Genomic DNA, 14,594 nt, shown 5'->3' on the forward strand with positions numbered 1-14,594 from the left:
CATACAGACGATGGAAGACTTTAATAAACAGACGATGGCAGACAGAAATAGAGACGATAGCAGACTACGATACACAGACGATAGCAGAATTTGACATGCAGACGATGGCAAAATGTGACATATTGACAATGGCAGATTGTGAAACACAGACGATGGCAAACTGACGAACACAGAAGATGGCAGACTGTGACACATACGATGGCAGACTGTGACATACAGACGATTGAAGACAGTAATACACATGCGTTGGCAGACAGAAATACAGACGATGACTGACTTGACATACAGACGATGACGGTCAGTAATAAACAGACGATGGCAGACTGTAATAAACAGACGTTGGCAGACGGTGACATACAGGCGACGGCAGACTGTGACATACAGGCGACGGCAGACTGTGACATACAGGCGACGGCAGACTGTGACATACAGACGAAGGCAGACTGTGACATACAGACGAAGGCAGACTGTGACATACAGACGAAGGCAGACTGTGACATACAGACGAAGGCAGACTGTGACATACAGACGATGGCAGACTGTGACATACAGACGATGGCAGACTGTGACATACAGACGATGTCAGACAGTGGCATACAAACAATGATGGACAGTAATAAAAAGACGATGACAGACTGTGTCATACAGACGATGGCAGACTGTGACATACAAACGATGGCAGACTAATAAACAGGCGATGGCAGACTGAGGCATAAAAACGATGGTAGACTGATATACGGACGATGGCAGACTGACACAAAGACGATGGCAGACTATGACATATAAACGATGGCAGACTATGAATCAGACGATGGCAGATTGACATACAGACGATTGCAGTCCGTAATAATTGTTTGTAATAAACAGACAATGGCAAACTGTGACATGGAGACGATGGCAGACTGTAATCAACAGACGATGGCAGACTGTGACATACATTCGATGGCAGAATGTGACAGAGACGATTGGCAGATTGTGACAAACAGACGATGGCAGATTGTGACATACAGACGATGGCAGACTGTAATATATAGACGATGGCAGACTGTGATAAACAGACGATGGCAGACTATGACATATAAATGATGGCAGGCTGTGCCATAAAGACGATGGAAGATTTTAATAAACAGACGATGGCAGACTGTGACAGACGATGGAAGACTGTAATAAACAGTTGATGGCAGACTGTGACATACAGACGATGGCAGAATGTAATAAACAGACGATGGCAGACTGTAGAAAAACAGACGAAGGCAAACTGTGACATACAGACGATGGCAGACTGCGACATACAGACGATGGCAGAATGTAATAAACAGACGATGGCAGACTGTAGAAAAACAGACGAAGGCAAACTGTGACATACAGACGATGGCAGACTGTGACATACAGACGATGGCAGACTGTAATAAACAGACGATGGCAGACTGTGACATACAGACGATGGCAGACTGTGACATACAGACGATGGCAGACTGTAATAGACGATGGCAGACTGTAATAGACGATGGCAGACTGTGACGTACAGACGATGGCAGACTGACATACTGACAATGGCAGACTGTAATATACAGAGGATGACAGACTGTGACATGCAGACGATGGCAGACTGTAATAAACAGACGAAGGCAAAATGGGACAGACGATGGCAGAATGTAATAAACAGACGATGGCAGACTGTAGAAAAACAGACGAAGGCAAACTGTGACATACAGACGATGGCAGACTGTGACATACAGACGATGGCAGACTGTAATAAACAGACGATGGCAGACTGTGACATACAGACGATGGCAGACTGTGACATACAGACGATGGCAGACTGTAATAGACGATGGCAGACTGTAATAGACGATGGCAGACTGTGACGTACAGACGATGGCAGACTGACATACTGACAATGGCAGACTGTAATATACAGAGGATGACAGACTGTGACATGCAGACGATGGCAGACTGTAATAAACAGACGAAGGCAAAATGGGACAGACGATGGCAGACTGTAATAAAGAGACGATGGCAGACTGTGACATACAGACGATGACAGATTGTAATAGACGATGGCAGACTGACATACAGACGATTGTAGTCCGTAATAATTGTTTGTAATAAACAATGGCAAACTGTGACATGGAGACGATGGCAGACTGTAATCAACAGACGATGGCAGACTGTGACATTCAGACGATGGCAGACTGTGATAAACATGCGATGGCAGACTGTGACATACAGACGATGGCAGACTGTAATAAGCCGACGATGGCAGACTATGACATACAGACGATGGCAGAATGTGACAGAGACGATTGGCAGATTGTGACAAACAGACGATGGCAGATTGTGACATACAGACGATGGCAGACTGTAATATATAGACGATGGCAGACTGTGATAAACAGACGATGGCAGACTATGACATATAAATGATGGCAGGCTGTGCCATAAGGACGATGGAAGACTTTAATAAACAGACGATGGCAGACTGTGACATACAGACGATGGCAGACTGTAATAGACGATGGCAGACTGTGACGTACAGACGTTGGCAGACTGACATACTGACAATGGCAGACTGTAATATACAGACGATGACAGACTGTGACATACTGACAATTGCAGACTGTAATAAACAGACGATGGCAGACTGTGACATACAGACGATGGCAGATTGTAATAGACGATGGCAGTATATGACATACAGACGATGGCATAATGTGACATACAGACGATGGCAGACTGTAACAGACAATGGCAGACTGTGACAAAGACGATGGCAGACTGTGACACACAGATGATGGCAGACTGAAACAGACGATGGCAGACTGACATACAGACGATAGCAGACTGTGACATATAGACGATGACAGACAGCAATAAACAGGCGATGACGGACTGTGATATACACACGATGACGGACTTTGACATACAGACGATGACAAACTGTGACATACAGACGTTGGCAGACTGTGTCATACAGACGATGGGAGACTGTGACATACAAACGATAACAGACTGTAACCCACAGACGATAGCAGACTGTGACATACAGACTTTGGCAGACTGTGACATACAATGGCAGACTGTGACATACAATTGCAGATTGTGACATACAATGGCAGACTGTGACACAGACGAGAGACACACAGATGATGGCAGACTGAAACAGACGGTGGCAGACTGGTATACAAACGATGGCAGACTGTGACATACAGACGATGGCAGACTGTGACATACAGACGATGGCAGACTGTGACATACAGACGATGGCAGACTGTAATAAACAGGCGATAACAGACTGTGACGTAAAGACGATGGCAGACTGACATAAAGACGATGACAGACTGTGACATACAGAGATAGCAGTCTATGACATACAGACAATGCCAGACAGAAATAAACAGGCGATTACGAACTGTGACAGAGAGACGATGGCAGACTGACACACCGACGATGGCAGACAGTAATAAACAGGCGATGGCAGACAATAATAAACAGGCGAAGACAGACTGTGACATACAGACATTGGTAGACTGACATACAAACGATGGCAGACTGTGACATACAGACTATAGCAGACTGATATACAATGGCAGACTGTAATAAACAGACAAAGGCAGACTGTGACATACAGACGATGATAGACTGTAGTAAACAGATGATGGCAGACTGTGACATACAGATGATGGCAGACTTTGACAGACGATAATAGACTATGGCAGACTGTAATAAACAGACGATGGCAGACTGTAATAAACAGTCGATGGCAGACTGTAATAAACAGACGATGACAGACTGTAATAAATAGACGATGGCAAACTGTGACATACAGACAATGACAGACTGTAATAAACAGACAATGGCAGACTGTGACAAACAGATGAAGGCAGACTGACATACAGACGATAGCAGACTGTAACAAACAGACAATGGCAGACTGTAACATACAGACGATGGCAGACTGTGACATACAGACGATGGCAGACTGTGAAATGCAGACGATGGCAGACTGTGAAATGCAGACGATGGCAGACTGTGACAAACAGTCGATGACAGACTGTGATATACAGACGATGGCAGACTATAACATACAGACGATAGCAGACTGTGACAAACAGTCGATGGCAGACTGTGACAAACAGTCGATGGCAGACTGTGACAAACAGACGATGACAGACTGTGACAAACAGACGATGGCAGACTGTGACATACAGACGATGGCAGACTGTGACATACAGACGATGGCAGACTGTGACATACAGACGATGGCAGACTGTGACATACAGACGATGGCAGACTGTGACAAACAGTCGATGGCAGACTGTGACAAACAGTCGATGGCAGACTGTGACAAACAGACGATGGCAGACTGTGACAAACAGACGATGGCAGACTGTGACATACAGACGATGGCAGACTGTGACATACAGACGATGGCAGACTATAACATACAGACGATGGCAGACTGTGACATACAGACGATGGCAGACTGTGAAATGCAGACGATGGCAGACTGTGAAATGCAGACGATGACAGACTGTAATAAACAGACGAAGGCAGACTATAATATTCAGACGATGGCAGACTGTGACATACAGACGATGGCAGACTGTAATAAACAAACGAAGGCAGACTATAATATACAGACGATGGCAGACTGTGACATACAGACGATGGCAGACTGTAACAAACAGACGAAGGCAGACTATAATATACAGACGATGGCAGACTGTGACATTCAGGAGATAACAGTCTGAGACATACAAGAGATAACAGACTTTGACATACAAGAGATAACAGACTGAAACATACAGGAGATAGCAGACTGTGACATACAAGAGATAACAGACTGAGACATACAGGAGATAACAGACTGTGACATACAAGAGATAACAGACTGTGACATACAAGAGATAACAGACTGTGACATACAAGAGATAACAGACTGTGACATACAAGAGATAACAGACTGTGACATACAAGAGATAACAGACTGTGACATACAAGAGATAACAGACTGTGACATACAAGAGATAACAGACTGTGACATACAAGAGATAACAGACTGTGACATACATGAGATAACAGACTGTGACATACATGAGTTAACAGACTGTGACATACAAGAGATAACAGACTGTGACATACATGAGATAACAGACTGTGACACACAAGAGATAACAGACTGTGACACACAAGAGATAACAGACTGTGACATACAAGAGATAACAGACTGTGACATACAAGAGATAACAGACTGAAACACTGTGACAAATGAGATAACAGACTGTGACATAAATGAGATAACAGACTGTGACATACAAGATAACAGACTGTGACATACAAGAGATAACAGACTGAAACACTGTGACATAAATGAGATAACAGACTGTGACATAAATGAGATAACAGACTGTGACATAAATGAGATAACAGACTGTGACATAAATGAGATAACAGACTGTGACATACAAGAGATAACAGACTGTGACATACAAGAGATAACAGACTGTGACATACAGGAGATGCCAGACTATAATACAGATGACAGATTATGACATTCTAGAGATGACAGATTATGACATTCTAGAGATGACAGATTAGGACATTTTAGAGATGACAGATTATGACATTCTAGAGATGACAGATTGTGACATTCTAGAGATGACAGATTATGACATTTCAGAGATGACAGATTAAGACATTCCAGAGATGACAGACTGTCAAATATAGGCGAAGACAAACTGTCAAGTTCTATCGTCAACTGTATGTCACAAAGCCGATAACACTGTAACGAACAAAAAAAGATATACGATGACAGGCAGGAGATGACATTATGACATGCTAGAGATGACAGGTTGTGACAGCGATACAGCATACAGCGATGACAGACTGTGATATATAACAAAATGACAGTGTGACAGTCTATGACAATGACAAAGGCGATAACCGACTGTAACATTCAGGGATGACACACTATGGATGACATACAGTCAATGACAAACTGTTATACAGACCGTGTCATACAGGGGATGGAAGACTGTGACATGCATGAGGTGACAGACTGTGACATACAAGAAATGACAGTCTGTAACATACAGTTCATATCGCACTATAACTGATCATGATGGACTGAAACAGTTTCAACAACTGTCAAGTAAATGATAACAAACTGTACGGAACAGTCAATTTCAGTGCGTGACGTAACACACAAGCGGATGTGACGAGCCAAGAATGTAACGACTGTGACAGGCTATAGAAAGCCTCGTGTAATCGACTGTAACGATTTGATTCAATAGTTCCATTCATCTAAGCTGTAACAAAGAGGTAATATGCAATGTGTAATATAATGAACTGTGACAGTGTAACAGTTCGTAACTGATTGTAACAAATAATAAAATGTAACAGGCATTGGCAGTCTAGAGACTTATTAGAAGCTGTGGTAAGCCCATTATACCACTCTGTGACACAGATAATGATAGAACGTGACAAACATCACAAACAGCGTGACAAACAGATCACAGCGTGACAAACAGATCACAGCGTGACAAACAGATCATGAAGGACTTCAGCTGCTCATAGAGACTGTGAGAGATCATTATTGACTTTAATATAATGACTTTAATATTGACTTTAATGATAATGACAGTTTGTGTCAGCTCATGACAGGCTGACAAACAACTTATGACAAATTAGTCATGACAAATCATTATACAATAAAAACAAATACACAATCAAAAGCTACAGATCTTAAAGTCTGTCTGTCACAGATATGCTGACAGATATGTGACAGACAGAGATACAGGGTGTAGCAAAATGACCATTACAGACCATAAAAACAATAAAAGTGTTGACAGATTGCAACAGCAAATGACAAACTGTGACAAACAGCATGACAGAGCTTGACAAACAATGACAACCTGAATGAGAGCATGACAGACAGCATGCCAGAGCATGACAGTCTGTGACAAAGAGCATGGCAGATTGGCATGACTGGGGGACAGGTTTAGGGTGATCAGTAACAACTAACAGGAGGTAGAGGGTTCGAATCCAGCCTCCACTTGAGAAGTAAGACACCAGTTACTAACAGCTACAGGAGGCGGGGACCAAGAACTAGAGCCCCCTCTCTCCTCGTAGGAACTGTTATATGAAAGTTCTCACACACAATATTTTCATCGGTAATGGCCTGGTCCTTTGCAAGAGACAAGAGATTAAAATGATACTCATTTCTTTTATATTTCTTAAGTGTGTAGTCACCTTAGGTGATTGCGGGATCGAGCTTGTGTCCAACAACCGGTTCTCTAATGAAATGACTCCTGTTCTAGAGAGAGACAGAGAGACAGACAGACAGATAGATAGATAGACAGACACAGACAGACAGACACACACAGACAGACAGACAGACACAGACAGACCAGCACGCCAGGGTCGCCCACACACTACATAACGTCGACATGGATTACCGCTAATTTTGGTGTGGTCGTGTGTGTGTGTCGACCCGTTCCCCGCCTCCATGAATGATTGGACGACCCCTGCCTTGACTGACTCCCTGCCTGCTGGTTGACTGACTACCTGGCTGACTCCCTCCCTGGCTGACTGACTACCTGGCTGACTCCCTCCCTGGCTAGCTGACTACCTGGCTGACTGACTACCTGGCTGACTGACTACCTGGCTGACTCCCTCCCTGGCTGACTGACTACCTGGCTGACTGACTACCTGGCTGACTCCCTCCCTGGCTGACTGACTACCTGGCTGACTGACTACCTGGTTGACTACCTGGCTGACTGACTACCTGGCTGACTGATTACCTGGCTGACTCCCTCCCTGGCTGACTGACTACCTGGCTGACTGACTACCTGGCTGACTCCCTCCCTGGCTGACTGACTACCTGGCTGACTGACTACCTGGCTGACTCCCTCCCTGGCTGACTGACTACCTGGCTGACTGACTACCTGGCTGACTGACTACCTGGCTGACTGACTACCTGGCTGACTGACTCCCTCCCTGGCTGACTCCCACCCTGGCTGACTCCCTCCCTGGCTGACTGACTACCTGGCTGACTCCCGGGCTGACTGACTGCCTGGCTGACTCCCTCCCCACCTGACTCCTCGGCTGCCACAACTGACCTGTTGAACAATTGGATCTCCAGGTGAACAAGAAAAAGATTGTAGCCATTGGAAAGTTAGAGGGACTAACCAGGAGCCAAGAGGAAGTAACTTCGCTTAGCCAATGGGAACACTCCGCTGACAGCGCCGAGGTCCCTCAGCCCAACATATCGTACGGCTCGTGTTGTCATTTTCCACACTAACATATTTTCCCGGTTTCTGGGAGAAATTTAATGAGGTCTCACCTAGGTGCTCAATTATAAGGTCTCCATCTTTGTCCTACATGTCACGTGACACCACCAGCCAGGACTAGTGTTCATCAAGCATTTAAGCCAACACTTACGAAATCTATGCATCTTTCCTTAATCACTGTGGCTTTGATTACATTTAATAAACAGTTTACGAGTTGGGAAACTTCACAACCCGAGGATATTATTGTACAAACATCAAATAAACATCATAAACATTATTTTATAAACGTGCTTCGGAGCTGTAGAAATGTAGATTAATCTTGCAAGCCACCATCTTGCTTCTCGTTTTCTGTGGCAAAATGTAATTTTACTGCACAGTATTATAAAGTTATATATATTTCTTTTAGTAAGAGTAATATCTGATTTTTAATGCGGGTTTAATAATAAATTTGTTAGATTATGCTTCGAGTAGGGAAGGTGGTGGTAAGACCGTAGTTAGCGAGTGATTACCTGACTGGTCTCGGTACACTGTGGTCATTACTACTGTCTTAACTACCTGCACGCCTCCCCACACACGCACGCACACACTCACACACGCACGCAAGATTCGACATGGTTAAAGGTTATTTGTTACTGTGGCAAGTTGATTATTGTAATCATTGTGTGTGTGATAAATTAGTTTTGGTCTCTGTCTCTGTCTCTCTGTCTCTCTCTCTCTCTCTCTCTCTCTCTCTCTCTCTCTCTCTCTCTCTCTCTCTCTCTCTCTCTCTCCTACCATCTCCCTCCCCCTCCCTCTCCCTCTCTCTCTCTCTCTCTCTCCCCTCCTTCTCTCTTTCCCTCCCTCCCTCCCTCCCTCCCTCCTCTCTCTCTCTCTCTCTCTCTCTCTCTCTCTCTCTCTCTCTCTCTCTCTCTCTCTCTCCCTCCCTCCTCTCTCTCCCTCCCTCCTCTCTCTCTCCTTCTCTCTCTCTCTCTCTCTCTCTCTCTCTCTCTCTCTCTCTCTCTCTCTCTCTCTCTCTCTCTCTCCCTCTCTCTCTCTTTCGCCCCAACATTCCACGGGGAAACACTGCATCTTAAACAAGACATCTGGGTGTAATTATATGATTGCGATTCTGAAGACTTGACAAGCTTATTATCAACCGTATTGAGCAGCGCGCTCATGCTTGCGTGTGTGTGTGTGTGTGTGCGTGTGTGTGTGTGTGTGTGTGTGTGTGTGTGTGTGTGTGTGTGTGTGTGTGTGTCGTACATCCCACAGGGTGCATATGATATGTCTTACTACTTGGCCTCTAAGAATGGGAGGGGGGGCCGCTTATTATGGGAGGGGGGCTTTTTGGTATGGAAGGGGGGGCTGCTTGGTAGGAGAGGGGGGCGGTTGGTAGGGGAGGGGGGGCAACGGTCAGGTACAGTAAGGATCACTTTAATTAACCTGACGCACGTGAACCAGACCTGTAGGAGACAGGTGAAATAGGGGTAGGGGAGTGGCAGGGGTGGGGGAGAGTGGGGGGAGAATGAAGGTGCCAGGGGGTGACAGTGGGGGGGTTCAGGGAGGGGAACAGGCACATTTAGAGGGGGGAGGGGGGGGGGGAGTGACGAGAAGTGAGGCAGGAAGGTAACTTTTTCTGTGAGAGGTGAGAGAACGACTCAATTTGCCTCCTGGTTTTCTCCCTTCCATCACATTGGAGGTAAACACCCCCCCCCCCCTCACCCCCCCACCCTCACACTGCTGGACACACCCCTTAACCCCCCCCCCCCCATCCACACCTCTCAGCCCCCAATGTACAATTTAGGTCTAAGAACGAACAAAATTCAAATGTATAATATTAATATACATATACCAATTTTGAACACAGAGGAGGAACATACCTTAAAGATGGGTAAATAATTACCAACACAACAAAACACCAAACATAACCCTGATGCCCCTGTTACCTAGCAGTAAATAGGTACCTGGGAGTTAGTCAGCTGTCACGGGCTGCTTCCTGGGGGTGGAGGCCTGGTCGAGGACCGGGCCGCGGGGAAACTAAAGCCCCGAAATCATCTCAAGATAACCTCAAGATAACCCTAGGCCTAACTATACATACAACTATAATATATTAATATGTTCTACCCAAGAAAATACCGTTTTTGACTATACAGTAGGAAACCCCCGACGACTGTGTCCTGGTGCCCGCACCGACACTACCTGTTACACGCTTATTGTGGAGAAAGGGAAGTAGGGAGGGGGAGTAGAGGAAGAGGTAGAGCGAAGAGGAAGGAACAAAATAACTTGTAGAGAACTTTAGTATGGGGAGGGGGAGTGTGTTGTAGGAGGAGCCGGGTAAAAAGGGGTGGCTTAGATTCAGGTGAGGTGTGTTGTGGAGGTTTAATTAACAGGTGTACAGGTGCAGGCAGAGACCCGCCCGGCCCTGGCATGGTTATAATGACTCTCTCTCTCTCTCTCTCTCTCTCTCTCTCTCTCCCCCTCCCTCTCTCTCTCATACTCTATACACAGTTTCAAATGTAGATATGATAGAACCCAGTAGGCTCAGATATCTGTACATCAGTTGATTGACAGTTGAGAGGCGGGACCAAAGAGCCAGAGCTCAATCCCCGCAAGCACAACTAGGTGAATACACAAACCCGAGGCGATGACAAATTGACAGTGTTTCTTTCACCTCATGCACCTGTGCACCTAGCAGTCAATAGGTTAAATAGGTACCTAGGACTTAGATGCTACGGGCTGCATTTTGGCGATCTGTGTGTGTGTGTGTGTGTGTGTGTGTGTGTGTGTGTGTGTGTGTGTGTGTGTGTGTGTGTGTGTGTGTGTGTGTGTGTGTGTGTGAAAAATAAATGTAGTACATATGAAACAGGAAAATAAGTTGGGAGTAAGTACATTAGACAATCAACGGTTAGAAAAGCGGGGTCCAAGAGCTAACAACCCCATCAAACAGGCAAAACTGTAAACACAAAGAGTAAACACACACACACACACACACACACACACACACACACACACACACACACACACACACACACACACAGGGAAGGGAAATAGGGGGATTCCTCCATCCGTAATTATAAAAGCAAACATGACAAGAGCCAGAGGGGTCGGCAGCAGTCATTGTTTTAAACGACAGGCGGCACTCATCATGTTAACTCTGGTACTGCGAGTACTGGCGAGTACTCTTAGGTAAGTACTCGCACGCACGCACGCACACACGCATGTTTAGACTTCTGACATGGATGAAAATTTTCTGACAGACAGATGAGGGCAGTAATCAGAGACAATGTATCTGACTGGAGGAGTGCTACTAGTGGAGTACCATAAGGTTCAGTTCTTGCACCAGTAATGTTCATCGTCTACATAAACCATCTACCAGAAGGAATACAGAATTATGTGAACATGTTTGCTGATGATGCTAACATACTGGGGAAGACAGGAGACGCAGACGATTGTAATGCCCTTCAAATTGATCTAGATATAATAAATGGAGCTTGGAGTGGATAATAAGTGGATATTTACGCTTGGAGCGTAAAGTGGCTAATGGAATTCAATGTGGATAAATGCCGTGTTATGGAATATGGATTCAGAGAAAATAGACCATATACAACTTATAAATTGTGTGGAACGGAATTACAGAACTCTAATGAAGAAAGAGTCCTATAGGGATGGTTTTTTATAGTAAACTGTGACCAGAGGAACACATAAAGAACACTGTGAGAGTACGCGTCGCTTTCCAACTTCACACTTGCTTTTAATTATATGGTGGTGAAATACTAAAGAAACTGTCCATGTCTTTTGTGAGACCAAAGTTGGAATATGCAGCGGTTGTATGGTGCCCAAATCTCAAGATGAACATAAAGAAACTGGAAAAGGTGCAATGGCATGCTATAAAATGGCTTCAAGAACTGAAAAACAAGATTTACAAGGAGAGACTACAGACATTAAACATGCCAAAATTATAAGATAGAAGAGGTGATATGATCACCACATAGAAAATTCTAACAAGAATTGACCAAATTGACAAGGAGGAATTCCTGTAACCAGCAACACCACGAACAAGAGAACGTGGTTTCAAGCTAACAGAGGTGCCGAAAAAAACATTAGAAAGTTTTTTTTTTGCAAACAGAGTGGTAGACGGTTGGAACAAGCTAATTGAGAAGGTGGTGGAGGCCAAAACCGTCAGTAGGTTCAGAGCGTTATACGACAAAGAGTACTGGGAAGACGGGACACCACGAGCGTAGCTCTCATCCTGTAACTACACTTAGGTAATTACACTTAGGTAATTACACACACAATCTAGACCTCACTTTCCTATAGGCAATAACAGGTAAGCGCTGCTGTTAGGTAACCCGAATGGGAGAGATTTTTGAGACACAGAAAAGATGAGAAAGAGAAGGAGGAGGAGGAGGAAGGGATGGGTAGAGAAGTGAGGAGGAGTAAGAAGAGAAGAAAGGGGGAAGGAAAGAAAGAAGTGGAGGAGGCGGAGAGAAGGAAGCAAGACTAAAGAAGGCAGGAAACAGGTGTACCGAGCTGAGAGAGAGAGAGAGAGAGAGAGAGAGAGAGAGAGAGAGAGAGAGAGAGAGAGAGAGAGAGAGAGAGAGAGAGAGAGAGAGAGAGAGACGCTGACTGAGTTGGCGGAATCTAAAACCAAACACGACAAGTAAACAAGCGAACAAACAAGCCAACCAACACGATAAACAAACAAGCCAACAAATAAATACTGGCTCTCGAACAATACAAACCCTGCTGCTGGCAACACTGTTAATTTCAGCATTATATATGGCAATGTGACGACACACACACACACACACTCCTAGATACACTGCCACATATTAGGTGTATGTGTACATATGTATGTGTATGTGTACATATGTATGTGTATGTGTACATATGTATGTGTGTATGTATGTATTTGTGAATTACATGTACTATACTATATACTAGGTGGGGTACCCAGCAGTGCCCGGGTCTCGCTCCCCCTCACCTTGCCCTACCCTTCCTCTCCCCCTATCCACACCTCTATTCCCCTCTTTCCCCTCAAACTAATCCGCTCCTGGTCCCCTCTCAGTCAATGTAAAGTGCTTCGTTTTTTACTACACCGCAGAAGAGGGCGGGTAAACGGCGGGAGTAAGCAACACAACTCTATGGAAAACACAACCCATGATTTTATTTCTGACCATGAAAATCGCAGGAGGCCGCTAGGGATGAGAATGTGTTAAACGGTGGCACTTGGAGTATCCCCAATTGGCCTATGACAATCACATACCTTACGAACGTCACGTTGAAAAGTTTAGTGAGGTTAGCCTCAAGCATCTGGCCTTTTAGTTTGGATATTCTGTTTAGTAGATATGATAAAATATGTATTTTTTTTATGTGTACGTGTGACTGTGTGTGTGCGTGTGTGTGTGTGTGTGTGTGTGTGTGTGTGTGTGTGTGTGTGTGTGTGTGTGTGTGTGTGTGTGTGTGCGGGTGTGCGGGTGTATGTGTGTGTGTGTTTGTGGTCACCTAGTTGTACTTACCTAGTTGTGCTTGCTGGGATTGAGCTCTTTGGTCCCGCCTCTCAACTGTCAATCAACTAATGTACAGGTTCCTGAGCCTACTGAGCTCTATCATATCTACATTTGAAACTGTTTACGGAGTCAGCCTCCACCACATCACTGCCTAATGCATTCCATTTGTTAACTACTCTGACACTAACAAAGTTTTTTATAATGTCTCTATGGCTCATTTGGGCACTCAATTTCCCCTTATGTACTCTAGTGTGCGTGCCCCTTGTGTTAAATAAACTGGCTTTATCTATCCTATCAATTCCTCTGATAATCTTGTATGTGGTGATCATGCCCCCCCTAATTCGTCTGTCTTCCAGCAACGTGAGGTTTTATTCCCGTATTCTCTCCTCGTAGCTCATGCCAATCAGTTCGGGTACTAGTCTGGTGGCAAACCTCAGAACCTTCTCGACTATTAACTACAGTTAGTAGTCCCCCATAGTCGGGGAGTTCTGTTCCAACTATGGGTACCCATACAACCATTTTGTGCCCATACAGCCCCCAGGCTCTCAGGGACCTTCCCCCCCACAAGGGGGAACAGCAGGGGAGACTTAATGACCCAAATTAAGGGGTTTTGTTCTGTCACTGTTTACAGCCTGAACACTTAATTCTGGATATTATTGAATATATCCTCCCCCATCGCCTGTTACCTCCTTCCCTCCCCCCTCTCTCTCTCTCCCTCCTCCATCCCCCTCCCTCCCTCCCTCCCTCCCTCCCTCTCCCCTCCCGCCCACTCTTCATCATTCCTTCTTGCTGGGGCACACCTGGGCGTGCA

General features: G+C 45.1%; 2 protein-coding genes across 2 annotated transcripts in view; one reads left to right on the forward strand and one right to left on the reverse strand.

Moving 5' to 3' along the window:
* The first annotated feature begins 3,950 nt into the window (after positions 1-3,950).
* LOC138355938 (glucose-dependent insulinotropic receptor-like) lies at positions 3,951-4,754 on the forward strand. The gene is made up of 2 exons (XM_069311487.1): positions 3,951-4,241; positions 4,452-4,754. The coding sequence occupies exons 1-2, from the start codon at positions 3,951-3,953 to the stop codon at positions 4,752-4,754; spliced, it is 594 nt and encodes a 197-aa protein (XP_069167588.1).
* Positions 4,755-6,302: 1,548 nt separating this feature from the next.
* Positions 6,303-14,594, reverse strand: part of LOC123751235 (uncharacterized) — a 114,827-nt gene continuing 106,535 nt past the window's right edge. Inside the window, exon 8 of the mRNA XM_069311488.1 lies at positions 6,303-6,311. Within this exon, the coding sequence (XP_069167589.1) occupies positions 6,303-6,311 (9 nt within the window). The remainder of the gene's footprint in view (positions 6,312-14,594) is intronic.

Source organism: Procambarus clarkii, chromosome 6, assembly GCF_040958095.1.
Source record: "Procambarus clarkii isolate CNS0578487 chromosome 6, FALCON_Pclarkii_2.0, whole genome shotgun sequence".
Taxonomy (NCBI): Eukaryota; Metazoa; Arthropoda; class Malacostraca; order Decapoda; family Cambaridae; genus Procambarus; species Procambarus clarkii.